We start from the raw sequence: 27,962 nt of genomic DNA, 5'->3' as shown, positions 1-27,962 counted from the left end.
GAGACTTATAAAGATGCGAATTCTTACGTGTTTGATGAGGGATAACAAGAGCTTTAAGATTGATTTGAACTAACTAGGAATTTTGAAAGTGTAGCTCAAAGCAGTTAATTGTTTATTTGAAAAAGGCTGTGCTGTATTATAATATTTATATTAGGCCAATGTCACTTGGCCTTTATTGACAGTCTTGCAGAATTTGAACGCGCGAAATAAACAATCTGGCACTAAATATCTACTTCCGGTCCAGACATTACTGCACTTCGTTGAAATTTCTCAACTTCCCTTGATCTGCTTCTGTGCCGTCCTCGTTTGCATGACGTGCCGGCCGTTGTCTTTTACTTTTAGCTTGTGTGGATGATCGTTTGAAAACAATAAAATAAAAGGTAGGTGTAAAGGCAGTTGTTTACTTTCTCGCCTTTAGATCTAGATTTAGATCTCTCTTAGATAGACGAAACTATGCCATGCATCCCCAACTCATGGCAACTGCCCGACTGGATATTCGAACCGTGTCAAACGGAGTGAATATTCTCACCCGGGGTGAGGATAAATAAACTTTTCTCACCCGGGCGTGAGAATAACGGCAGCCTACTATTCTCACCCATTTTTTTTGTTTCGGGCATCATAGGACCCCTGTCACTGAGCCTGAGCGCTCCAGGCGATAAAACTCGCCTCCCTCTTACACTCCGCTGATGAGCGCGGGAGGCGACTAAAATCTAAAATCGCCATTTTCAGTTTTGCTTTGCCCGGTAATCTAGTTCTCGCGCTACTCCACTCTCTCTCTGTCTCACTGCCCACAGACAAAATTGAAAGCTTTTAACACAAGAGCGCTGGAACGTTTGTTCATGGCACAGAATTTGGCACTTTTTCGGTAGATTTTAGTCAAGTCCAAGACCAAGATATCTAGAGTTCAGTAGGCCCGCATCACCGCGCTACTGTTTGGGTGCGCAACCCCCGGTCTCCTGCTTTGTTTTGGATAAGAACAGCGAAAACGAGGTCATTTTCTGTGAGCATGCGCAGAATGCAGCTTATTTCACTTTCGTTTTGGAGGTTCCTGTCAACACACGTGATTCTACGGTGTCGGAAAGTTTTGCCCCTTCATATTAATGGTTCGAAGTGGCTAGCCGTACTTGAGAGTCTAGCCGTACTTAAGTACGGCTAGACTGCCAGTCTAGCCGTACTTAGATCTAGGTTTGGCCCAATCGACTCAAGCCTGTTAAAGTACACAGGTCTCATACAAACTATCATTACTATGTTTAGGTAAGGCGCCCATCTTGTTTGACGTCAGACCAGGATACCCCTCCGATCACGTGACTACATCTAAGTATAGACAACCGCATGGCACCAAAGATGGAAGTGTCTATGTATATTATGCTTAATCTACACAAATTTCTCGGAATTTCTGATAGCTGATTTGATAGCGCGTCTGCGTTTGATGTCGAGCAATGACTTTTGGAGCGGTTCGATTCCGGTCCCGGACAGTTTTTTTTTCTCTTTTCCTCCTCCCGACTGACCAACAGTTCCATAAATTATAGGCCTAATTTCAAATTTGTAGAGTTGCTTTGACTTTGAAGTTGTTGTTTATTTTTAAAAATGTATTAGTGATTAAAAATGCAGGAGGGGGGGGAGTTGGTAGATCTAAATTTAGATATCTAGATCTAGATCTAGATCTAAATTTAGATATCTAGATCTAGATCTAGATCTATATCTAGATCTAGATATTATCTAGATCTAGTCCTCCTGCGTCTTTACGGCAATTTTCGTGCGGTCTTCCATCATGTCCAGGTAGGCCTAATAGTCTAAATAGATCTAGCTAGATTCTAGATCTAGATCTAGATTCTAGATCTAGATCTAGATCTAGATCTAGAAAATCCGAAATGTTACCGAAAACACATCGTTCCATGTTTGGGTATCCCAGGAAGTGATGACATCACATTACTAAAATAAGCAGCCAATCAGAAAGATGCGTCATTTCTTCTAAGTTTAACGGCATGTGGTCTCATTAGATCTAGATCTAATAATTATTCAGGTTTAAATACACGCAAGTCAGTAAGGCACCTTTTGGTTTTGTCTGAAATACAAATACTTTAGGCATTCATTGCAAACTAAAATTTTCATTTACAATTCAGCCATCAATATTAAGTACGGCTAGACTGACAGTCTAGCCGTCCTTAAGTACGGCTAGCCTGGCTGTCTACCCGTACTTAAGTACGGCTAGACAAGAAGTCTAGCCGTACTTAAGTACGGCTAGACTGCCAGTCTAGCCGTACTTATCTTATCTTAGGCCCTATTTACATTAGAAAACAGGAGGTTTAAAATACATGCACTGTCATTAAGGAACCTGGTTTTGTCTCAAATACAAATACTTTAGGTACTGCACACTAAAAATGTATATTTACAATTCAGTAGGCCTTTTTTTTGTAAATGGTCAGTCTAGCCATCATATTAAGAATAAGTACGGCTAGACTGTGAGTCTAGCCGTACTTAAGTACAGCTAGACTCACAGTCTAGCCGTACTTAAGTACGGCTAGACTGCCAGTCTAGCCGCCATTAAGTACGGCTAGCCTCTTCCTTAATGGTTTTCGTAACCGGTATCGGTCAATTGACTAAGCGCTTGAGTAGTCGATTATTTAGCACATCTAGATCTAGCTAATCTGGCGCTTTTTCGGTAGTTCCCACCCCGCAATTTTATTCACGGGTTTGGGCCACGGCCACCTCTATTCTCACCCGGGATGAGAATAGTGCCGGCGAGTCTTTTGGCTATTCTCACCCGGTGCGCGTTCACCGTTATAGCCTAGATCTAGGCCAACAAATTTTGCGTTCACCCTAAACCACAAAATTCTACACTGTGATAACAGAAAAATTGTAGAATTCTGTGTTGTGAACAAACGTTCCATTACAACTGTACTTGTAGCCTACTAAAAGCGTACAATTTTGTCTGTGGGCAGTGGAGAGAGAGAAAGAGAGAGAACAAAACAAAATGGCGACCCGCGTAGTTCGGCTCGATTCGTAAAGTTAAATAGCCGTAGCATCTTTGTAGACAACCAAATTAATTTACTTTTGTGTTTTAACATCATTTTTTAACTTTGTTTTGGTCAATTTGATCGTCCTCACCGATAGACAGTATTCAGAAAGAGACAGAGAGAGAGAGAAGAGGGGAGGAGTAGATCTTGCGAGAACTTCCGGGCGGGTGAGAATAATTTAATGTTTTGCAGTTGTTAGGTTTGATATCTTAGCTCACCGCGAATCAAACATATAGATCTAGATCTAGATATCTAGATGTAGGTAAGGCTCAAATAAGGGGGGTGGGAACTACCGAAAAAGCACCGCTAATCTAGCTCTAATGTATCGTAGAATGTATACTAGAATCGATAAATACTATCGCAGGCTGCTTCTTAATGCCCAGGAACATGCCAGATAGGGTTGCGCACTGAAGCAGACCAAATTTGTGCAGTCCGTTTCAGTGCGCAATATCGGCTTTTTTGCTATTTTTGGCATTGATAGTGTGGCTTCTAGGCCCTTTGTTTGTTTTACTTATTAAGTTATCGGAGTGTCTACGTACACGGTAACCGGGCACCTAGCCTTAGTGTCTAAGTACACGGTAACCGGCAACCGGGCACGTAGTCTCAGTGTCACGTACACGGTAACCGGGCATGTAGCCTCAATATCTAGCACTACGTACACGGTAACCGGCAACCGGGCATGTAGTCTCCAAGTTCAATTTTTGTCATCTGGTGTTGCCTTCATCCCCACCCCTCCCCCAACTGTACCTTTAAAAAGAAATCAATAATCCCCCCATTCCGGAGCGCTCCTCTACTTCGCAGCGCACAGACTTTGTTGAATGAACTTTAGTGACTCCAACCGGTACTCACAATGTGATGCACATGCGCAGGTTCACTAACTGGTCACGATGGCGAGCCTGACAAGACGCTTATGACTTTCTTTTTTTTTCAGCAAGTGACAACACAGGACAAATATTGATTTATTTTCGTTCCGGTTACCGTGTACGTAGATACTGAGACTAGGTACGACTAGGTGTCCGTTACCGTGTACGTAGACACTCTGTTTGCACTTAGGTTTGATTGGCTATCTCTCCATAGGCCTATTGGCATGCGCATCAAAAATCAAATAGTAATCGTTTGGAACCAAGAGTAATTGTTGGTGGGGTCAAAATGAGTGTCAAACATGATTGCAATTGTACTGGAGCGCCGATTTCTAACCGTCTGCTTTTGTTTTGATAATTTTGAAACTGCAGTAATGTCCCTTGCGATCGTCTGCTCTCTTTCCTTTCACAACCAGTTCAACAGTACGAAGGTTTAACTGAGAATGTGAAGAGTTTCTGTTCGTACAAATTTTGACTTCGCTTTCAAGATTTCAGAGGTGAGTTTGATTTTTTAAATTATATTTTTTATTGGGCTGCGGTTATTGGTACAATAGTGCGTACAACTCTAACTAGTTATTAGTACAATTGTTTGAATAACCAGACAGTTATTCGTACAATTATTCGAATTTTAGAGATGTTGGTAAAAATAAGCCTAGATTAGATCACTAGATCTAGTCATCCAATTGGTTCTCCCCTGGGTTGAGCATCAATATTAATTTATATCTTAAACGAGGCCTCAGTTGGTAGGCCTAAAAGGGAACGGAGTGATTATTTTCACCCGGGGTGAGGATAAACTGGATGTTATTCTCACCCCGGATGAGAATAAAATTGATACTATATAGGGGTGAGAATGACAGCCTACGATTCTCTCCCGTTTTTTTTTTTGTTTCCGCCCTTTTTATTTTGTTTCGGGCATCAAAGGACCCCTGCTGTCACTGAGCGCTCCAGGTGACAAAACTCGCCTCCCTCTCTCACTCTGCTGAGCGCACAAGGGTGACAAGGCGACTAAAATCGCCAACGGAGGCGACTATTGTCGATCGAAGTGTTTACAGACTTGGTTACCGGGAACAAAGTCACAAAGTATACAGACCCGGTAGGGGAACTCTTTTGTGATTTTGGAAAGTTTCAGCACCCAGATCCGGTAGTGTGTGTGTGTGTGTGTGAGAGAGAGAGAGAGAGAGAGGAGAGAGCAGGGGGAAATGCTAGCAAAATGTATGACATGCCCCAGTTGGCAGGAGGGAACGAGAGAAAGATAGAGTGGGAAATAGGTTGGGAGAAAGAAAGACAGAGACAAACAAAGAAAAAGAGAATGCGAACGATACAGAGAGAGAGAGAGAGAGAAATAAAGAGGCTGACAGCTGGATTGAAATTATAACATTGTTCTTTCCTTCAAATTTGTGATTCCTCCAACTCCAAAACGGAGGAAAAACGATCGTTCATCTGTATACTTTGTGACTTTGTTCCCGGTTGCCGGGTCTGTGTACACTCCCATTGTCGATTTGGGGGAAAACTTTATCTTTTGAGCAAATAGAGTCACCCTTTGTTGCTACTTATTGGTTCTGTAGTGGAAAATTTTACTCTTGAATGGTAATCAATCAAAAATAAGAAAAAAAATAAGCCTAGGGTCAAGGCACTGAGTGCCTTAAAAATAATCGTGGGTTCCGTTAGGGATAACATGTTTTTTGTGTTGTTAATGATGTCATACAAATGCCAATTCTAACTTTGCAATGACAAACTATATTACTAACATTATGAAATTTCATTAAACAGTTTTCAGTTAAGGCTATTATTTTTAGAAACATACTACTCTGGCAAGTGAATTGAATTCTTTTCCGAATTCAGAATATAGGCCTACACTTGTCTAGGGTTTTGGTGAAGACATGCGTGCATACTCTCAAGATTTAAAAAAACGAAGTGACCATTTCTTCGAACGTTCGGGAAAATAAAGTTGGACTTATTTCTCCGAACGGTTTCCGATTTCGAGATTTTTGGGTTATTTGTGAGATTTAAGCGCCATCCTTTCATTCTGCCATTCTGCGAGGACTGGGAAGAAGCATTTTTTGCATCTAATTTAATTTCTAGAGCTAGAGATTTTTAAATGTCTGAATATTCAGATACTTCAGTTGTGGTTGGGGCAACGTTCCCGGACTATACTTCATTTGAAAATATCTTCAAAAGGTACTGCAAGAAAACAAGACTGCTTGACCTTGGCAGTAACTTATTTTGCATTTAGTCACCCAGCGAAAACTAAAATCCTTGATGTAAAAAAAAAATCCCTCCACCCCTCACTGCTTACACACACTCACACAAACACTCACACACACACACAGCCACAAACATGACACACGCACACACAAACACGGGCCACTCCATTCGCTTATTATCAACAAATCTCGAGAACGGAAACCATTTGGAGAAATAAAGTGCAAGTTTATTTTCCCGAACGTTCAGAGAAATAGAGACGCCTTTTTAAAAATGAAACAATAAAAATCCCTGCGGGAGCCTAGAAAGTTTGGCCAGCACACTGGGGCAGGTCACGAACGGTCACTTTTACAATTCAAAAGTCAAAACTAACAATTATGGGGGAACCGTGATTCGGACCCACACTCATAATATATTCTTCAAACGCTGGCATGCTGTCATTTCGGCTATCAGAACTATCAACAGAATGAGGTGGATTAAGCTTAAATATTTTTACAGCACGGTTTCAACGCAACACATTTTTAGATCTAGATCTAGATTCGACGTAGTTGTTTTTTTACATGGGGGGACACCATCAATGAAGTGGCGGGCATCAGATCGGCAGATGAGGTCTGACGGAAAATTAAAAATATTTCCGCTGGCGGAATATTGGAAACACTGATCTACTATGACAGAACATGCAGGCCTGTGGGCATGAACTATAACTGTAGCAATTATTCGTACAATTGTGTAGCAATTGTGCGTACAATGTTGTACGGACAACTAGACAGAGTTGTTCGCACAATTGTACGGATAACCACTCCGTTTTATTGCGAGTTTACTTACGATGTTCTTTGTGTCACAATTGGTGCATGAAAGACTAAAAAGTAACTGTGCAAGATGATTTTGTAATTTGTGCATTTTTTTTTAGTTCAGAGGAAAATGTTGCTGTGATGGCATTATATTTATTGTATTGTTCCACACCGCGGTGCTGCTTCCGCGCTGCGGTCAGGGTTCACTGGGTGTTACTGTGTTCACGGTAAAAATTTTACAAGTCAACAATATATGTTGTTAAAAGATTAGCTAGAGGCCTATTCTAGATCTATTTTTACGGTCCTTTGTTTTGTGCCAGTCTTTCTTTCTTGCATCGTTATTTTGGCGGTTTTGCTGTCCCAAAACTGGAGACGGTGTACGACTCTTAATTGTTTTAGACCACTTTGGGTGTTTGTTTTTTTTTGACGAGCGCGCTTTTAGACACCCGCTTTTTTCTTTATCTTCATCAGGGCAAACATTTTTACTTTGATTTTGACTTCTAGTTTTTTCATTCTTGTAGCTTTTTTTGGTTTAAATCTTGTTTTTTTTAAGGGGGTTGGGGGCAAACTTTTTATTTGCCCCTTCAAACAAAATTTTCAAGACTTCATGAATTCTTTTGAAACACTTTGTTATCCCCAGAATGTCTCAAAAACGGAACCAGTATTTCCCCAAATGGAGAGAGGAGGACCTTCGCCTGGCTATGGATGCAGTTGCCAATGGCATGAAAAAATCTCAGGCAGCAAAAATGTATGGGATCCCTTGGGGGACTTTTTCAGACAAGCTGTCGGGCCGACGCAAAATTGTCCCGTCCCATAAAACGGTGCTTACACCAGAAGAAGAGAAAGAGGTAAGATAAGATCAGATAATACTTTCTTGTCTACCTGGGAAAAATCTGGGATGGATCTTAAATCCATAATGTGTACAATATCTATCACATGTTTATGTACGGTATGTAATCCAACCACTTTTCTCTTCCAGATTTTGTGTGTTTCAGTGCATTATCATTTTCCTCCCTACTCAGGAAAAAAATGATGGTAATATTTGTCATGCTGATGATTCTGTGCATTTTATCCTTTCTTGCAAAATCATGTTAACAGATCTCTCCAGATTTTTAAAAACTAATCAAACTTTTCTTTGTCTTTCACCTGACAGGTTGTGGAGTGGCTCTTCCGAATGGCCAATGCTGGCTTCAGCCGCACTAAGGAGGAGCTGCTTTTAACTGTGAAAGGGTTCCTCGACGTTCGAGGCAGGGAGACATCTTGGCCAGACAACAAGCCAAGTGACAAGTGGTTTCGGCTGTTCCGCCAGCGGCACCCAACCATCACGTTCAGGAAGTCACAGAAGCTTGGCATTCTCCGGGCGAGCCTTACAGCTGAAGCTGTTGAGGGGTGGTTCGCTCGCTTCAGCGACACAATCAAATCCATTGACCCCACCATCCTACAAGAACCGGGCAGGATTTTTAACGCAGACGAGTCGGGCTTCGCTGTGGATGCGACTTCTGGGAGAGTCCTCGGGGACATGAACAACAAGTATACGTACGAAGTTGGCAGTGAGACCCAAAAAACGATCACTGCCTTGGTGTGTGCAAACGCCGTGGGCCACTACACCAAGCCAATGCTCATCTTCCCCGGCACACAGTTCCATGGTTTCCGTCCCCAAGACGTCTTCCAGGAGTCCTTTGTCGCCCGCTCATCCAACGGAGGGATAAATGAAGAGGTCTTTGGTGACTGGTTGGAGAATGTGTTCATTCCGGATACTGCAGCTTTGAAGAAGCCTGTGTTGCTGCTTCTGGATGGCCATGTGAGCCACCAGTCACTTAGGGCCTCTCAGCTCTGCCAGGAGAACAGTATAGTCTTGTATTGTCTCCCCGCACACATAAGCCACATCATGCAACCACTTGATGTCGCCGTCTTCAAGACGATGAAGGCGGAATGGAAGACAGCAGCGAGGGAACAAAATTTTAAAGGAGAAGTGGTGACAAAAAGAAACTTCGCTGCTGTCTTCAAGAAAGCATACATGAAGACAACGGAAAAGCCCCTCTGCCCCACTGCCTTCAGGAAAAGTGGGATCTTCCCACTGGACTTCAACAGCGTGGACTTAAGAGAGCTAGTGGTGAGATCACCTCCACCTGCAACCCTTGCCAGTTACACACCATCACCACCACCCCTCATCACTGCTTCACCAGCAGCCTCAGCTTGTGTCTCCCCAGCTCCCTCAGAGTGTGCCTCCCGAGCTTCCTCAGAGTGTGTCTCCACAGCTTCCTCAGAGTGTGTCTCCCCAGCTTCTTCAGAGTGCGTCTCCACAGCTTCCTCAGAGTGTGTCTCCACAGCTTCCTCAGAGTGTCTCTCCACAGCTTCCTCAGAGTGTGTCTCCACAGCTCCCTCAGCCTGTGTCTCACCAGCAGCCTCAGCCTGTGTCTCACCAGCTCCCTCAGCGTGTGTCACCCGAGCAGTCTCAGCCTCATCTTCATCAGAATCCCCTGCATCTACCCTTGGAAACACCCTACAAAAATTCGCCATGATATGCAATCGGGTAGATGCCAATACCCTTCAGGGATATTTCAAACGGCTTGAGAATGGCAGCCCAGGTGATCCTCTATTTGACCTGTGAAAGGTTTACTACACTGAACTAACCACCCCCAGGCCTGCTGAACCAGTTTTACAGACCCCACAAGACGCCCTCAGAGCCCCAACACCAGAGACCAGTAAGAGGGCAGAGAGGAAAAGAAAAGGGCAAAAAATGCCCGAATTCATGAGTGTGGACGAAATTATCATACTACTGAAAGAAAAGGAACAGACAGAGGTTGATGAAACAAGGAAGAAGGCAGAGCAGAAAGTGGAATTGGAGAGAAAGAAGAGAGAGGCTGAAGAAAAGAAACAACAGAATGAGGAAAAGAAAAAGCAAAATGAAGAAAAGAAAAGGCAATCGCCGCAGTGTGAAGAAGAAAAAAAGAAGCAACAACTAGAGAGACAGAAACAGAAGGCGCAGAAAAAAGCGAAGAGAGAGATGGCAGAGAAGAAGAAGCACGAAAACAAACAGTTAAGGTCTATTTTGGAAAGATAAAAAAGAAAGAGCCAGAAGTATAACTCAGAAACGTCCGATGATGAAGACAGAAATGATTTAGGATGACCATTCAGATGATATTTTATCTGACGACAGTCTTGGGAATGAAATCGAACTGTCCATGGCACGTGTTGGGAGTGTGTGTCCTGTGTGTAGCAATGAGTCTGGGGAGGGGATAGATGGATACAGTGTGAAATGTGCCTTGCATGGTACCATTTCACCTCTGTGTAAAAAATATAAATTTATTGTCCATGTCACAGGTACACTAGGTGGATATTGAAAGTATAAATGGTTTCACATGTGACTTTTGCATTTAGAAAAGAGAGTGAGAAAGAGAGAGGGGGAGAGAAATGCACTACATTGTTTTAGTCAGTTTACTGATGTTTCTGTATTCATTTGAGTGTGTGTGTGTTGGGGGGGGGGGGGTGTACATGTGTGTATGAGAGAGAAAGAGAAATATATTCCTTTCATTGATGTTTTATTGGTAACCAGTTACCATTTGTTATCAGTTTTTTGTTGTTGTTGTTATCATTTGAGAATGCGTGCATGTGTTTATTAATTTAATGTGTGTACATGTGTGTGTGTGTGTGTAAGAGAGAGAGAGAGAGAGAGTGTGTGTGTGTTAGAGAGAGGGAAGGAGAGAGAGGGGGGGTAAGAGACCTTTTACTACTTCATTTCTTATATATTTGTATTTTGTTTTTTGGACAGTAAATTTTTTCATTATTTTCAAAATGAGTGGTCATTCTGAATGCATGAATGAATGAAAACAATGAAAAACAAGCAATGTATGCAAGTAAGTTTCTCTCTGTGTTATCAAAGAACCATAGCATCGAATGCCGTGCACTGGGCAGGCAAAATGACGCGGCGAGGGCATAATTGCAGACCGAAGAAAAAAAATAATGCGGTCGCGGCACCTTGCTGCACTGTGGGCAATCGAGGGGCATTGCGATTCGACCTAATCCCAGAACACATATCAAAGGAGATCACTGCAGTAGCGTCCGAAGTGAGAAGAAATAGGTCAGTTATGTGACCACACACGCCTATTCATGTTTTCTTCACGCACGAGAGTCGCAGCCTCTTGACCTCATTAACTGTCGCGGTCTGGCACATCGAATCTAGATCTAATCTAGAGATCTAGATCATGTAGTAACATTCTGGCTTTAGGCCTTCTTCTACTTCTACACTAATTTTGATGGCCATTGAGTATAATATTCACAGAGTTCAGAGTGGTCGCTCGTTAAGGAAGTCCTCCCCCTGAATTAAACACGAGAAAGTAAACAATTACCAGTCTAACCACCTCATTTTCTTAGATTTGTTTGGAGTGATGATTGAAGTGGAGACACTTTCGTGATACCCAACCCAGAGATAGTCTACTCTCGATCTTCTACATCTAGATAATATCTAGATCTATATTCTACTCTCGATCTTCTACATCTAGATAATGTCGAGATCTATATTCTAGATAGATTAGATCTAGAATCTACATCTAAATCTAGACATCTAGATTCAAGATTCTAGTTGAGGAGACTGTTCAATTCAGTCTGATGTCTGATTTTATTCTCAGTCCTCATTGTTGGTCCGTCTCTCAGTCGCCCCACGCCCATGCTGAGGCAGGATGGACAAAGTGTTAAATTATGACTAGATCTAGATTGTCTAGATCTAGGCCTATGATGTAGCCTAGCCTACCCTCCTCCTAGTTTTTGTAGAATTAATGGAAGTGTCTTTGTACACGGTAACTGGGCACGTTGTCTCAGTGTCGACGTGCACGGTAACCAGGTGCTTAGTTTCGGGGCCCCCTTGAGCTAGGTGCACGGTAAATCATAAATGCTTCGCTCCCTTCATTACCTTGACTTCTTTTGCTTTTGTCACCCAGAATTCTCCAATGATGGCCTGATTACTGTAACAATTATGACATAGGCCTAAAAATAATCTATTCGTTGTTCTTCCATTGGGTAAATTTTTACTGATGCACCCGCACGCAAAAGCACTATTTTTGGTGACCTCACGTTTTTTGGGGTGCTGAAAAGGAATATGGCCGTGAAAATTGCCGCTAACCATTGCTTTACAGGGGAAAGAAAAGAAAAATAATGGGAAGCTCCCCTGAACCCCCCAGATTTTTAAACAACTCACCGTTAATTTTCGGGTTCTTCCTCTCCCTCTTCCTCGGAACACTCGCTTTCTGAACTCTCAATCTGGACACTCCGCCGTCGGCCAGAGTTGGTGGGGTACAGTCGGGCGGCTTCTTTCCAGAATAAACGGGGTATTTCCGTGTGTTTTGCCGAAGGTACAAACACAAGTACCGTGTTAAGTACTAGAACAGGTATTTTGAGCGAATGCCGGGACGCTTCACCCACTCCTTTATATCCCGCCACAACTGCTAGATGTTTTGGGTGTGAATGTTTAAGTCCTCTGAGCTCACAAGACTTTCCGAGTGGTTGATCATGTGATGATCGTATCCCAACTTATCAAGGCCGTGGTACGCCTTCTAAGAATCGCTGAAGATTACGGATCCTGGGCGAATGTACTTTTCAATCAAAGCCCTCAGGGTTTCTTTGTTTCTCTTTTCTCCAATGTCGCTTGTAAGGGCAACGACAAACTGCTGCTTTGATATTCGTTCGACACCCCCAAACAGCCAAATCTGGTTTAGGGGTCAACTTCTCTCATACTTACAACGCACTATCAGTGTTTCGTCTATCTCAACATGCACCCCAGGTCCACCGATTGCCTCTTGACTGGAAAACCAAGCATCGGTCATTTCGGAGCAAAATGACCGCCAGTCAACAGAGATTTTACTGGAAATTTTTTAACACTCCAATAAAACAATTTGTGGTCCCAGTGGCGGCTCAGATAGTGATTTACGAACAATACAACCTTCCAGGGAGGAAGGCAGCAACCATCTAAAAAAGTACCCTTATATGTGGAGACAGAAAAATCACAGTGTTTGAGTTTTTTTGGTTTCGGAATCACCGAGCTAGATCTGCACCGCCAGATATGCTGACTTGGTCGAAATGTGCAAATTCCACTGCACTTAGGGCACACAAGTTTATCTGCGAGAAAATCATGGTTCATTAAATAGTTACTATACTCCTCGTCATCGTCATAAAATCTGTGGATAGCTGCAAAATAATCTATAGAGCACGAAGAACAAGCACTATCACTATGCGAAACACAGGCCATCAACAAAGAATCACTGTTCATTTTAATAAATACTATCCAGCACAAATGATCTTGAACGCACAATTATCCACGGAATGATGAGCAAAAAAGACTTGCCCGAAGGCACATGATCCTCACAAGAATGCACATGATCATCACAAGACCCATCATAAAACAGTACAGATCAAACAGCAATCAGAAATTTACCGTCACAAGGCACAACCTCCCAGAATTATTTAAATCTCGCTGAACTAGTACTGCGCATGCGCAGAAAAAAATCAGTACGGCAATGGCGAGAACAACGCATGCGCGAGTATTAATATGCAATTAGGGTAAAAATTGTGCATGCGCATAAGCCATGTTTACAGTCACATTGACCCATTTTTCTGTTTGGTTTGATTCTATTTTTTCAAACATCAGTAGCTCAATAACTATTCATTTGCGGCAAAAAGAAAGGCCATATTCATATATTTATAAAGTGGGTAAACACAACGGATGTGTTCCATTATTTGGGTTCAAAGTTTTACGTGAAACTGACAAATAAATACAACAGGAAAATGGGGGAAAAATGTAAAAAGTCTAGGCCATGAAGGGAGTGAAGTATAATTTTCCGTGCACCTAGCTCAAGGGACCGTTGAAACTAAGCACCCGGTTACCGTGTACGTAGATACTGAGACTACGTGCCCGGTTACCGTGTACGTAGACACTCTGATTAATAGATCTAGATTTAGAATCTAGTGATATTATATCTAAGTGACTTATTCGTACGGCTCCTGTATGCATAGCCTTATGCCGCTATGTGTACAGCCCTAGACCCCTCCTGCACTCTCGGCTTTCTGGGAGAAGAAGCTTTGGGAAGAGGCCATTGGCTGTCGATTTTGTGCAATGTGATTAAAAAAAAAATTAATTACAGAAAAACTATAACAAAATGAAATGAAACATGTGGAAAGACAAATGGTGTTGGAAGTAATGATGATACTGCAATGGTGGTGGAAAGACCCTGAGTTGTAGGTTACCATTTTAAATCAATTTTCAAGAAAACTTCATCAAGCCAAGATCTAATTCTTTTTAAAAAAATCTGTGGTATTAATATTATTGCAAGTATTTAATAGCCCACTTGATAATAGTATTCTAGAAAGTAAAGTGGCAAGCTTATGAGACACACAGATGCCTATGGTGTATTGTATAGGCACAGATTACTTGAATGGTTATAGCGTGTAAAACGTGTATTTTCTTTTGTTCCAGATGTCAAAGGCTCAAGGCAAAAAACGCACTTTGAATCATATTGAGGAGGGTTCTGCTCGGAAACGATTGAAAGGTGAGGGTATTTTAGTTGCTATTAATGGACGACAATATATTGTTATCAAGTGTGTGCTCTTCCTTTTGCACCGAGGATGTATTTTATACTGTGTTAATGTCATTTATTTAGTTTCTTTAACCTTTAAAAAAATTTACTTTCTTTTCTTCTCCCAGTGAGCCATGATTCACATGGCTCAACACAAGGCGTGGTTCTTACTTGTGGTCAAGGAGATGTGGGCCAGTTAGGCCTCGGTGAGGACATAATGGAGCGTTCAAGGATGTCTTTTGTGGATATTCCTGATCCTGTCATTCAAGTTTGTGCGGGGGGCATGCATACTGTGTGCCTGACCAGTACAGGCCAGGTTTGTATTAATTTTGTATTCAGAAACAGTTAATTGCACCACTAGAACAGCAAACAGTTTTATTGTGTGTTAATTTGAAAATTATTTGTAATGAAATTCAGGACATAATGTTAATTTCACCTTTATATTTAATTATGTGCTCACAACCTACATGTTCTGTCTAACTTTGGCTCTATTTTAATAAGCTAAACACAAGTGACATCACAGGACATAGTTCAATGTTGATCAGCACACACACTATTCTACATTGGGTTCAATCAGTGCCAACTGCTGCTGCAATATTTGATACTACAAATTACTGGTTCCCCTTTTTGCTAATTAATTCTGATGTTACATTACTCTAATTTTATTTGTTGCAACCATAAATAAAGAATCTGTTACAGAGATATCAAAATCTCAACTTGATGGAACATGGAACTTTGTTTTGTATTCAGGTATACACTTTTGGCTGCAACGATGAAGGTGCCTTAGGGCGGGACACAAGTGTGGAAGGCTCTGAGACCAGACCTGCCAAAGTGAACATCCCTTGTCCTATTGTCATGGTAACGGGCGGTGACAGTCACACTGCAGCACTCTCAGATGATGGCAGAGTATATGCCTGGGGAAACTTCAGAGTAAGTGTTTGATGAGGTAATCTCTGTCTGCAGTGCAAGTGATATAGCTGTTTTATAAATCTTCATCCGAAGCAACTGTGCAATATGTGAGGCAGCGTGATGGAACCAAGCTCTCGTCAATTTTTGGACATGTAGAGTTATTGTTATCATCTGAAAGCTTGTTCACTTCTTTATTTGGATGAAAAAAATATCCATTTATCTTGAATACAAGTCGAGATATTTGCGAATAAAGGAGGTGGGGGTCACCTGTTTTCAGAGCTAAAATTAGTGAGAAAATGGCCGCCAAAGATTAGTTAATTATTTCCTTAGCTTAAGAGCCCGTGGCAACTGAAAGTTTACATTTATTGTACCTTGAATTGGCGTAAAAAAAAAATCCACATAGAAATGAGTTCTTTAATAGGCATGAAAGGTGCTGAGCCAAAAAACGAAAATTTGACAAAAATTCACAAACCTGCAGAAACATGCAAGTTTCTTCACTTTGATTATGTTGACAAGAGCCTGATTCCACCACGCTGCCTCACATATATGATTGATTGTTTTAATATTAGTATGCTGTATTCCCTGACCATCTGGTAGTTTACATTTTGTGGACTTTGTACTTTGTAGGTTTTTCAAGATGAAAGTAAGGAAACCAGAGAAGCTTTCCTGACACAGTATCTACTGAGAAAATAATTAACTAATGTGCACAAATGTTTGTTAAAAAAAATACATTTAGTCTTTCATCTCCAAGTGTAGAAAATGTTTAGAGCTTAGGAGAGCTTTTTAAGTGTGTGGTGAGGGTTTCTAAAGGTATGAAATAGGTGATAAATATATTGCTTCTATTTTAGGATTTTCCCCCCTATTGTGGGAATACTTTACAAGGAAAGTAAATACTTAAGGTGAAATGTGACTTTTATCTTGTTAACTTGCCATGAACTACAACTTTTCGAATGCCTCATCGTGTGGGACATTTAACAGCTTCTACTTATAAGATTCTAGGGGCAGCAACTCAAAGAAAAGCCTTTTCCATCTATGATATTGCATGAGGCTGAAGGGCTTAAACTTAAGTCCATGATGAGCTTCGAAAAGGCACTCCTACCACGCAAATGACTTTAAAAAAAAGTGAAGTGTGCTGCTGGCGGGGTACATTTTTAAAGGTTGTTTAGTGTTACATGTAGAAAAAAATCACCTGTCTCAGGTGTGTTGGTGTTCTGTGCCTGACAGGCTGCGTTTTTCTCCTGCTCTGTAATTTTTTGGTCTTTTTCGTATCTTGTGGATGGATTGTGGCTTCTCAAGTTGGCATACAGGATAAATTACCCCCATGTTAAGAACGTTGCATTGGCTCCCCGTGTCAGCTAGAATGTCGTATAAAATTGCAACATTATGTCATAAATGTGTCAGTAACAAAGCTCCCTCATATCTTAATGGTCTCATCCAGATTTATGTTCCATTTAAAAAATCACTAAGATCAGGCGATCTTAACCCTGGAGACATACAACATCTGAGTCTAAATTTAAAATATCTTTAATGACATCATTTTTTATGTCAGTAGATTTATGTTCAGTACAGTGTTGTGTAAATGACTATGTATCGATTTATGTATTTTGCGAATTGCATTGTGTATATTATTTTATTATGTGAATTTGTATGTCCCCATTTCGTAACGATGTGTAAGCGTGCACATGTAATAAGCAAGTAGGTGTGTGTGTGTATTTGACGTCCATGTGTGTGTAATGTGTGAGGGTGTGTGTGCGCGTGGGTGAATATTGTTCGTACATGCATTTATGTAAAGCGCCTAGAGCTGTGTTAACACGGGAGTGGGCGCTATAGAAATGATCTACATTGTCATTATTATTAAGTGTTAACTGAATGTTTGTTGTTGTGAGATTTGGACGGTTAATTTTCTGCTTTGCATGTAGCAGCAGTATTATGTTTTACCTTTTGTGTGATGAGTTTCTGGCATAGAATTTTTATTCATTGACAATGTTTTTTCACACTTATTCCAGTTTAGAGTTAAAGAACGAAAGATTACTTCTGAGCTTATGGACTTCTTCAAGGGCATTTTGCTTATTGCTGGATGCAATTTGTGTCAATATGTCTCTGAACTGAGTTGAAAGTGGCTCATGATATGACACTTTTTTTTTCAGGATGCAAATGGCTCTATAGGCTTAACATCAAATGGTATTGAGAAGACACCTGTGGAATTGATTCAAGAGGAGGTGATTATCAAAATAGCATCAGGAAGTGACCACCTGGCCTGTCTCACTGACAGAGGAGAGCTTCTCACTCTAGGTAGGCTGTACTGGGTTCTGTCTGGTGTCTGTTTGACCACTGAACCATAATGGCATTTACACACACAACGTATTCCAGTGCTTGTCAACCTTTTTGTAGCCAGCGCCCATTGATTAGAGTAGGCCTCGGCCGCCTCCCGTACTAAATTCAAATTTACAGTGCTTCCACTCTTTTGTATTTTTACGGAAATCCGTACTTTCTGCCAGTTCCGTATTTGTTCCTCCATCATTATCAACTCCCTCTGTAAAAAGCTGCGACTGCGTAGGACTACCGAAGCTCTGTAGCAAAAGATCCGTACTTGTCTTCGTATCGTCTAGTACTAGCATAAGTTACAGATATTAACGGTAATTCTCTTGGCAATAAGTTAATGTTATAGAAACCTGCCAGATTGCGCATTTCCTGCAATTGGCCATTATTCCCCTATGCCCCATGCTTTCATTGTGGGTTGGTCAGTACATTTTTACCTGTGGATTGATCAAAATCTGGCGAACTTTTTGTGCCAATTTCCTCCTTTCTATCATTCACTCATTCCGTCTGTCTATCTTCGGACTGATGCCGCGGCTGGAAAATCTGCGCGTTGATCAAGTAAATTAATTTGTGATTTTGGACAGAAATTTACTGTCAGAAAGACATTTTTTTACAAATTTGTCTAGATCTAGAGAATTTATCATTATGAAGATTCTACGGCACAAGAACGCGATAAGGGCTGCGATGAAAGAAATTTATGCTAAAACCAGCCAAAAACTACTAAAATCAAGAATAATTCGGAGTGGTGTTTTGAGGTTGTGACATGCGACATTCAGACGTGAAATTTAAGGAAAATTAGGGTATACGCCGGGTAACTATATTGTGACGGTACATATCTATTCATTATTCCCAGGTTTGCCTTCTATCAATGGTGCAATGCCAAATTAATTGAATTATAGTAGCAATGGAAGGGGTACCTGCTTTTAAACATTGCCATCAATGGATGTATATTATGTAGATCTTGGTGAAGAAATCAAACAAGACAAAATGTTGGTGAATAAATAAATGTTATGGTTTTTAGGCGATCTCTTCAAACAGGCTCCCAAAAGCCATTTTCAACCCTCTAAAAGCACTAAATTTCAATTTCTCCGGGGGCTTCGCCCCCTGTACCCCCACCCACTGTCCCTGGACCCTGCTGGGGGCGGTACCTGCAGCAGAATTTTCCTTATTTTTCAGCAGTTGTGAGTGCCGTAAACACTTACCAAAACTAAAACGCACAGGAAAAAGGTGCCTACTTTGTGTCTACTTTTTCCACCTTTAAGGGGCTAAAAGTTTAGTGCCGCCTGCCTACGCGTCAAATCGAAATTGTCTCATATGGCCAACAATGTCTGAGGAGGAAAATGGTTGTCTTAGACAGTGTTACTATAATATAAAAAGAAGACAAGGGAGGAAGTGGGAAGCTGCGGTCCGGACAGGTGGCAGATAGAGCAGGTTTGACTGTGTTTCCTAATGCCGCATTAAATATACCTGCCTATCTGGATGATCCCACTGCCCACTAAAATTACCAACTTGCTCACTAGTGGGCTACATTGCCCATCTTGGTAGGCACTGATGTATGTGATCAATGGATATAATTCTCTTGCTGCCAGTTTGTAAACAAATGGTGCATATCTGGCATTAGCAAATGAACAATGTGACAAATTTTGGTTTCCAATGTGATTGGATTTATGAGATGAAATGTTTTTTGGCTGGTATTGGCTTTTAGTTTGTAGAAAAAGTAATTTGAGTTGTTAGACATGGGTCTTGCAAAGAAACATTTTTGTACATTCTCAATAGAGAAGGTCTGGTCAAAAGTAACATCAGTTTCGTTATATACAGTTTCGACTTGTTTGTGCTGTGTGAGCACATGGGTTTGTTGTTGTTTTTTTTGCACACCCTGTCCATCTTTGTGGTATATTTATCTTATGGTGAACTGCTATTTCTTTACCGCCACATCAAATAGTACTCACTATTTGCAGATTATTGACCCTTGCCAGGGAGGTATCTGCCATAACTTTGTATGGACCTGGCTAGGTAGAAATTATTGACATTTTCTTTTTGTATACAATTTCATTATTTTTTTCCCTTCATTTTTGATACTTTTAGGTTGCGCTGAACAGGGCCAGCTGGGAAGAATCGCTGAGTGTTTTGCTACTCGTGGGGGGCGTAAAGGACTCGGTAAGATTTTTGTGGTCATGTTGTCATATTTTAGCATTTGCACTTCTAAGACTTTTTGTTGACAGTAAAAAGAGCTTAGATGACAATCAAGTCTAATTGTTTCTGGAATGTTGCATTTTCAATCTACTAAACATCACTTCCTTAGGGTTTATTGTTTAGTCTGAAGTGACTGAGTATGGACTTAACATAAAAAAAAAAAATAGTATGGCCATTTGGGGCACAGCAAAATAAAAAAGTGGAAAGCTCTGCATTTGCTGAATATTTAATTCTACAAAAGATTTAACCTCAGTAAATAGTATTTAGTTTGAATGTTACACAAACATCTCTGTTGAATTAGAATCACGATATAGTGAGCTGTTGATACAATTGCATCACTACTTCATACTTGGTCTTAATGAACAAACTTCTGGAGGTGTAGGGCTCTGTCTCCCCAAAATCATAATTCCTGTCTGGTAGACAGTAGTTTTGTCCACCAGACAGCTTTGCATAGCTGCCCACTGTCCCGGACAATCTGCATTTTGTACGGATTTTCTTTAAAAATTGCTGTTGTCCCGGAAACACAGATTTTGACAGACGGTCCGGAAAATAACTTGGGAGTCATACTTCTAAAACAGAAAAATTAGCCTTCTTTTGCTTGGGAAAACGGACGAAAATTTGGGAGATTCCCGAAAAATTCGGGAAAGTTGGCAGGTTTGCAGTTTCGACACAGTCGGCCGATACGCATGCGCGGCGCTCGGCTTCTTCACTGGTTTGAAAAGATGGTGTCAAAACATTTGGCGATGAGTTCTAAGTCAGACTCTGGACCAAGTAAAACAAAGAAACCGAAAAGGCAGCAAGTTTTTGATAATTAGACAATGTCCCTGATTTTGAGCAAGGCTTTCCGTGATAGCCACAGAGAGGGGTGGGCAGCTATGGCATTGTTCATCTTCTGAAGGTGGTCAGTCAAAGAGATTATTTCAGCCTGTAGTTGAAAAAATAGCAGTCTTTAGGGTCTTCTTGGACCCAATAATTAAATTTGTTTGGAGACTGCCCTAGTAATCTTTGACCCAGCATGTCTTTAGAGACTTGTTATGTATAATAATTGTCAGCAGTTAAGGTGTTCTTTTTTGGGTATTGATAGATAGATTGGATGTAAAAGTATTGTTCGTCCTTTTCCCCCCAAAAAAGATGTATATTGGCATTTTATCTTTCAGACATGATTCTCAGTCCTGGTCGTGTTAAGGTGAAGCGTCACAGAAGTCGGAAACTGGCCACCTTCTCTGATGTGTGGACGGGCCAGTACATGACCTTTGCTCAAGATAAAGAGACAGGAGATATATATGCGTGGGGACTTAATAATTATTTTCAGCTTGGTAAGTGCAAGGTTTGATCGTTTTATGCTCATCATCATCATCATCATCATCATAGTCATCAGCCTTTTCACTGTGTGTCATAGTAAAGGCCACAGGCCACCAATAAGAGCTCTCCATGTACTTTTACCTGGGCTGTGGTCCTCACCTCAGTCTAGCTGTATCCCATTTCTTGAGGTCCAAATCTTAAGTCCCTCCTTCAAGTTTCTTTTAAGCCTTCCTCTTATTCTCTTTCCTCGTGGATTCCATGTTTTAAGTTTTCCATGTGCAGTCTACTTTTTCTCCTTTACTAATTTCTATATTATTCTTTTCCTTTTCATATTGTGTCAGGCCAATGTTTTTTAAGGGTTTTTTTGTGGCAAGTTTGAATGTTTCTGATCCACAGAGTAGTACATTTTCCAAACGAGTTATGAAAAGCCTTGTCTTGGTTCTTGTTTTCATAGTTCCTGATTTTCATTCATTTCTTAGACGTGTGAAGGCACGTCTTGTCTTGCCTATTCTTTACTATGCTCTTGGATGATTTCGTTCGCTTATGTTTCGAGAAATATTTCCATTCTTGTCTTATTTGAAAACATGTTTTTAAAAATTTTGTCGTGCTTATGTATATTGCACGTTCTTTAGACAGGGGTTTAAGCATATTGTGGAATTATATTTACAGTTTCATTGTGTAAATCTTTTTTTGTGTTCCCTCTCTGTTGATAATCGAAGTTGAATTGTTCTTTGTTTTTTGACAATACTGGAAGTTTATTGGGTTTTTTAAAAACTCCCCGGGGCAATGCTACTGACTGGAGTGTCTGTAGGCCAATCGGGGGGGGGGGGGGGATTAACCTGTTCTTATGCACAGTAGAATTGTTAATGGGCTAATTCATCGATGTCATGCTCATAACTGTGCCCGAACTGCAACAGGGGACTGCTGCTTTTTCTGTCCTAATCCTTACTATCGTCATTTTTCGTCTACTTTTTTTGTATATTTGTCATACTTTTGTGCCCTGCTATTTTCGGGGTGCCTTGATAGTCGAAGCAGACTTAGTGCTGTTGAAGCTAGAGAGGTCAGCTGAGTAAGTCTGATTCCCTGTAAGGACTTCTCTGTTGGCATCCATCCCTTGGCGCCCATATTACCGTATGCAGTTGCGAGCGCCGTAAAACCTCTACTAAAACAAACAAATAAGTTGGGTTTTTTTCGAGTTTGATTTTTCCTTTTTTAAGTTAGATGTTTGTACACTGTTGAAGTTCCTTTTATATTTAGAAGACTGGCTTGGAGTAACTCACTTTAAAAAAATATTGTCTTATTTTGGAGAAAGATAATAAACCATATCGGTTTAGTTAAACTTTTTTTTCTTTGAATACCATTTTTGTTGTGACCATAATCTTTTAATTAATGTTTATGTATTTTCACCAGCGCGCTGGTGTTTTTGCATTGTATCTTGTCCCTTTGGTCATTGATTATCATTAGCTTTCACTTTTGCACAGGATTTGGTGACATGGAAAATCGATTTGTTCCCGAGAGAGTGAAGTCTTTCTCTGAAAATGGACCGTGGTCAATGATCAGTGGAGGGCAGCACCACACCGTAGCTTTAGATGGAAAAGGTAAGGTTTAATTTAGTAGTAATAAAAGTTTACAGCACTTGCAACACAATAAGGTCATGTAAATGCTGAAGATTAGAGGTGTTACTAAAAGAGAGTAACAAACATAAAAAAAGAGGAGAGGTTAGGATGATAGATGTTTGATGGGAGAGATGGAGCAAACCACACCAGAGCACTTGCCAACCACCCTATACTTGGCTTCCTTGGTGAAGTGTTGAGAGCAAGAGCTCCCAATGACAAAACTGGAAATCTGGCTTAGGTGTTAGTTCATGCATGAGTGCTGGGAAAACGGTCTGATGGTTAAAAGGGAGTTGATCAGCAGTCCCCCAGTTTAGTTTTGTCTCTTTCCTTTGTACACCTTGGAATGGTTGTTTCAAATTTTGCTTTTTTATATCTCTTGCGGATTGCTGTCTAGGCAATATATCCATTCCCCCCGATATGGAATGGGTTTGCTGTCAGTTGACATTCTTACTCGCCACATGAGAGTAGACTTTGTTTTTTTTTTTCTTTTCTCTTTTTGTCGTTTTGTTTTCCTCTCTGTGAGATGCCCTGACTGGCAGCCAAAGTCTTCACGTTCATAATAACTGGAGGTGTGTCCCACAGTGTTAAATTTCACCATTTACCACAACTATGATGGTCAGTAAATTTCTGTTTCTACTGACTTAGTTTGGGGGGGGGAGGGGTTTCCCTGAAGAAGTTGATTTCTTTTGGCTGGAATTTTTGAATTACTGTGCAATGAATGCTCTTTCCCCTTCTCCTTTCCCAGGAAAAGTGCACACGTTGGGGCGAGAGGATTATGGACGACTTGGTCTAGGTGAAAAGTGTGGAGAAAAGGATCTGCCAACACTTGTTCCTGCATTACAAGACTTTACCTGTACCAATGTTGCTGCAGGAGGCTGTGTCACTTTTGCTGTTACTTCTGATGGTGAGAAAGCTGCTTTCAAAGCAATATTTTAATATTTGGAGACTTCTCTTGTGCTGCTTTTTTATGTATAGAAAGTTTTGACTGGAAAATTTTTTTTTTTTTTTTTCAGTAAATAGTATCATTGTTCAAATAGAGTGCTAAAAGGAGAAGCATCACAGATGCTGTAGCAGATTTTTTAAAATTTGATTAATAAGAACCAAATAATGTGCTTCATAGCCTGTCCATTTCCACATGTGAGTAGCTGAAGGGCACCACTGGTATGTACTTATTTTCCTCTTCATTTTGCCCTGTGAGTTCTGTCTTTTTTATTTTGTCCCTCTCTAATTGACAGTTATCACATCCATGGATTTGCTTCTTGTTTCTAAGAGAGACATTTATTTCCCCACTGTCAAAAGGGACTAAGATATTGCTTATCCTAATACTGTACTCATTATAACCCTTTTGCTGTCATTCCAAGTTTATAGGTTGTATGTATGGTATGATATGACCGTATGGCCGCTTATGTGGTTCTTCTGATGTATAATTATAGTTCGTCTATCTTCGTCTCATATTATTTACTCCTGATTTATCTGTGAAACAGTGCATAGCAGTTACTCAGAAGTGAAAAGTATTATTCCTTTGTAATAGTGCATTCTAGGAATTGTGTCCGCTGTTTGTGTTAATTAAAAAAAAATTTTTTTTGTGTCCGCAGGGTCTGTGTATTCCTGGGGTATGGGCTCCAACAACCAGCTGGGAGCTGGTGATGATGAAGATAGATTTGAACCGACAAAGGTAGCAGGCAAGCAAATGGAGTCAAGGTATGTGAAAGTCTGCTTTGCTTTAGATTTAACTCAATTGAGTCTGGGGAATTTTCAGAACACCTTCCCTGGAGTCAGGGCTTTTTATGAGGTTTTTTATAAGTTCAAAATAATTTAACCACTTACACCATATACGCCATATTTCTAATACAGAAACAACCAAAAATAGCTCATTTCAATGGAACAAAAATGACAAATAAACCTGTTATAGTTTTTTAAATATTACCTTTCAGAAATGGTAAAAATGTTAACACATGAAGAACTTTAATAAACAATCTGAACAGGTGTAGTTTTATTTTTTAAAATGCTTGATTTGAGTCCTAATTGAAAATGAAATCAGTTTAGTACTTATCCTTCAAGTGTTTTAAAGCAGAAATATTCTTCCTTTATGATAGTGAAATTAAAAAAGATAAAGCAGGCTTCAATGCAAAGGAGAATATCACAACTGTACAGCAATGGTTGAAGTTGAAACTCAGTCTTGTTGGAAACCTGATGGAGTTGGGTAAAGCAGTCACACGATGCTTTCTATGGTGTTGGAACCATGTTTTGACTCTGCCCAACTGGAACAAAAGTCTGCGGTAGTAAGCAACGTTGGTTCTAAGTTGGCACATCTGGAAAATTATCAATTTATGCTGTTGATTTCTTTTCTTTTCTTTTTTTTAAGAAGCTAAAGCTGTTTGTGAAGTGAATGATAATGAGTGATAAGATAAGATAGTACTTACTTTGTTCTCCCAGTGGGAAATTTCTGAAGTTACTGTAAATTAGGGTTCAGTTGCATGTGTAACTATGTCTTTTAAATTTGTTTCACAGACAAGGTGTCTCAGTTTCCTCTGGAGGACAGCACACCGTACTCCTAGCAAAGAATATACAGAACGGCACTGCTCACTGACCATGACATTTTATTGTAAAAGGAGCAAAGACTGAGAATTATGAGATAAATTACTTTTTCCTTTTGCGATGATGCCCCTCAGTCTTATGTGTATCAGCAATAGCACAACATGTGGTTGTGGCTGGCTCCAAAAATTTGTAGCAGTTCATCTTATAATTCTCAGTGTTTGGTATGAGTGCATGTGTATGTTGTGTGGTGTCTGATAGTTCAGAACTCTTGTATGGAACATTTCTATATCAGCGGGTCACCATTGAATTTGGGTAATAACTTGCCAGAAACTAATTTTTTTAAACACAGATTTATATCTTTTCTTTTTGTAAATTAAATTTTTCATGTCTGCGTTGTTGCCAGTGCAGCTCAGGGTTTTTGTTAGGTATTGTTTATGACTGACATACCTTTCATAGTTTTCTGTCTCGTTTTAGCTTGAAACTTGTGTAATACGCATTTGTACCATCTTTCTGTTTTTTCTTTTTAATTGTGGAGATAAGTAATTAAAATTTTTTACCCCTTACACATTTTTAGGGAGAGTCCTGAACGCTTATAAAACTTACTCGGTGGTTGGTTGGTCATTATTTTTAGAATTGTTTGCAAAAGTAATTATGCGAAAGTGATTGTGTAAATTTGGTTCCTGTCTTTTTTTCTCGAGTATTGTTTGTTGTACACATCATCTTTGTTCCGACGTGTCTCGGTTATATAGATAGGTATTTATGACATAGGGAGAGAAACTGAATGTTTATCAATGGTGTGACGTTCATGGTGTTTGTGAGTAAGAAGAGATTTTGCAAAATTCCAGAGCCAAAGGTGAATAAAAAAATATGTTTGTGCCATTTTGTATTTCTTAATATCATCGGGTTTAACATTCCTTTGTTCAGAAGGCTGAAAATTGGTAGTCTAGAATGGTTTGCTCCCTTTTCCTCCTTTACTGTATTGCCTAGAATAGTTGAATTCTTTATGACTACCTTGTGTTGACTGTACTGTAAAACCTCTATGTTACCCCTGTCCAATTTTATCAATGCGGATACTTCCTTTTAAGCTGCAAAAATATTTGAAGTATTGGTACTAAAGTATGGAAAGGGAGAGGAAAATTAAGATTAAATAAAATATCTTTTCCCCCTGCTTACGGATGGCTACTCGTCTCACAGTTCATGTAGATTTTCATATAATGTCCCTGGACCTTTTATTGTGACAATTTAAAGTTCAGCAAAATTGATAAAATCAATTCCTAAGAAGATTTCAAAGAATATGCCGATACAGTCTGAACTATTATTGCACAACCAATTGCAAGAGAACTTGTTCACGAAACATGTTGACTGGAGAAAAAAAAATCAGTCACAAAAACCTGGGTGAGTTTTCAGCTTTGCATTTGACTTCCAAGCTTCTTCCTCTGCCCTAATAACTACTCCAGTCTAACACAAGTACTCAGACATACACGGTCCATTTACCCCCACATAGTTTTCCCAGTCACATAGGTTCAAACAAGGATGGGATATTAATGGGGCCAAGGGGTAAGCTTGGGTTGGGCATACATGCCACAAAGTAAGGTTCCATAGCAGTCTTGAGATGCTAAGCCTTTGTCCACCCTCTGCATTTCTTCAGTTTGTGTTCAGTAAGAGTGGGTCGTTCTTCTTGATAAAAACTTCAATATGTTGACACTGATGAGAGTCAGTAATGGACAGGTGGTTGCAAAGGGAATGAGGAGAGTTTATGTGGCGGATAGTAGGGCGTCACTTGTGGGAAGTAGCTGTAAATTGGAGTAGAGTTCCCTTTACTGCACCACAGTAGTTCACGTTACGTGAGCATTTTGTGTGCATGTCTCTCTCTGTGCACTTGGCATAATGTATTGCTGACTAGTCTTTCAGGTATGTTGAGCATTGTTGGCACTGGTATACATGGGTGGTTATGCTAGTACGTTAGTGTGGTTTACTACCGAGTTTCTTTTTCCATTACGTTAATTTTGCAGAATTTATATGAAGTTGTATCTTAGAGTATATGGGTGGGCATGAATTTTTTCTATCCTAGTCCAGCATCATTTGCCCTCGTCCGGTGCATGCTGAACTGACTCATGTGTTAAGCTTTTATGAAAATAGTGAATGAGCTTGCAGGATATGTCTGTGTTGTATGATGAGATGTGTTCTTTGGGTTTGTGTGTGTGTGTGGTTTTTTTTTTTTGGGGGGGGGGGGTTTGCTAGGTGTAAAACAGTGCACAGTATTATTATAACATAAAGTCTTCCCTTAGTTTCGAAGATATTTCACTTCAGTCCACTTGTCCACTACTAGTGTGGAAACGGTGCATGGATTCTTCTTAAGACATCTATTTATTTCCTTGTGTTTCCCAGCTTGTCCTGACTATCATCCTGCTGTTTCAACAGCTGTGTTGTGTAATATACAAGGTGTGCTGTTGCTGCTCAGGAGCTCAGCTTCACACAACCTGGTGTGCGCTTTTTTTATTGATCACTTCTTTTTATTCCAATGTGTGCTGATCAATGGGTTTTTTTTGTTGTTGTTTTTTTTGGTCTGTGCTAAATTTAACTATTTTAGTTTGGAATGAGGATTTGGTTTGTGAAAAAGGCAGTCATTTAAAAAAAATAGAAAGAACCT

At 40.3% G+C, this 27,962-nt stretch overlaps 1 protein-coding gene across 2 annotated transcripts; it reads left to right on the top strand.

Annotated features, from left to right (window-relative positions):
• The first annotated feature begins 38 nt into the window (after positions 1-38).
• Positions 39-27,962, top strand: LOC101864008 (regulator of chromosome condensation). Of its 2 annotated transcripts, XM_005105478.3 has the most exons (11): positions 74-380; positions 14,336-14,408; positions 14,564-14,751; positions 15,186-15,365; positions 17,492-17,636; positions 19,749-19,820; positions 21,014-21,172; positions 22,640-22,756; positions 23,520-23,678; positions 24,370-24,475; positions 25,286-27,962. In XM_005105478.3, the coding sequence occupies exons 2-11, from the start codon at positions 14,336-14,338 to the stop codon at positions 25,362-25,364; spliced, it is 1,278 nt and encodes a 425-aa protein (XP_005105535.1). In that variant the 5' UTR covers positions 74-380; the 3' UTR covers positions 25,365-27,962. The 2 variants fall into 2 exon arrangements, with proteins under 2 accessions (XP_005105548.1, XP_005105535.1); XM_005105491.2 differs by lacking the exons at positions 14,336-14,408; positions 14,564-14,751; positions 15,186-15,365; ... (5 more) ...; positions 24,370-24,475; positions 25,286-27,962 and adding exons at positions 7,511-7,718; positions 8,024-9,760 and having other exon boundaries at positions 39-380.

The sequence above is a fragment of the Aplysia californica genome, unplaced genomic scaffold (genome assembly GCF_000002075.1).
Source record: "Aplysia californica isolate F4 #8 unplaced genomic scaffold, AplCal3.0 scaffold00472, whole genome shotgun sequence".
Taxonomy (NCBI): Eukaryota; Metazoa; Mollusca; class Gastropoda; order Aplysiida; family Aplysiidae; genus Aplysia; species Aplysia californica.
This window is presented reverse-complemented; position numbering and strand designations above follow the sequence as displayed.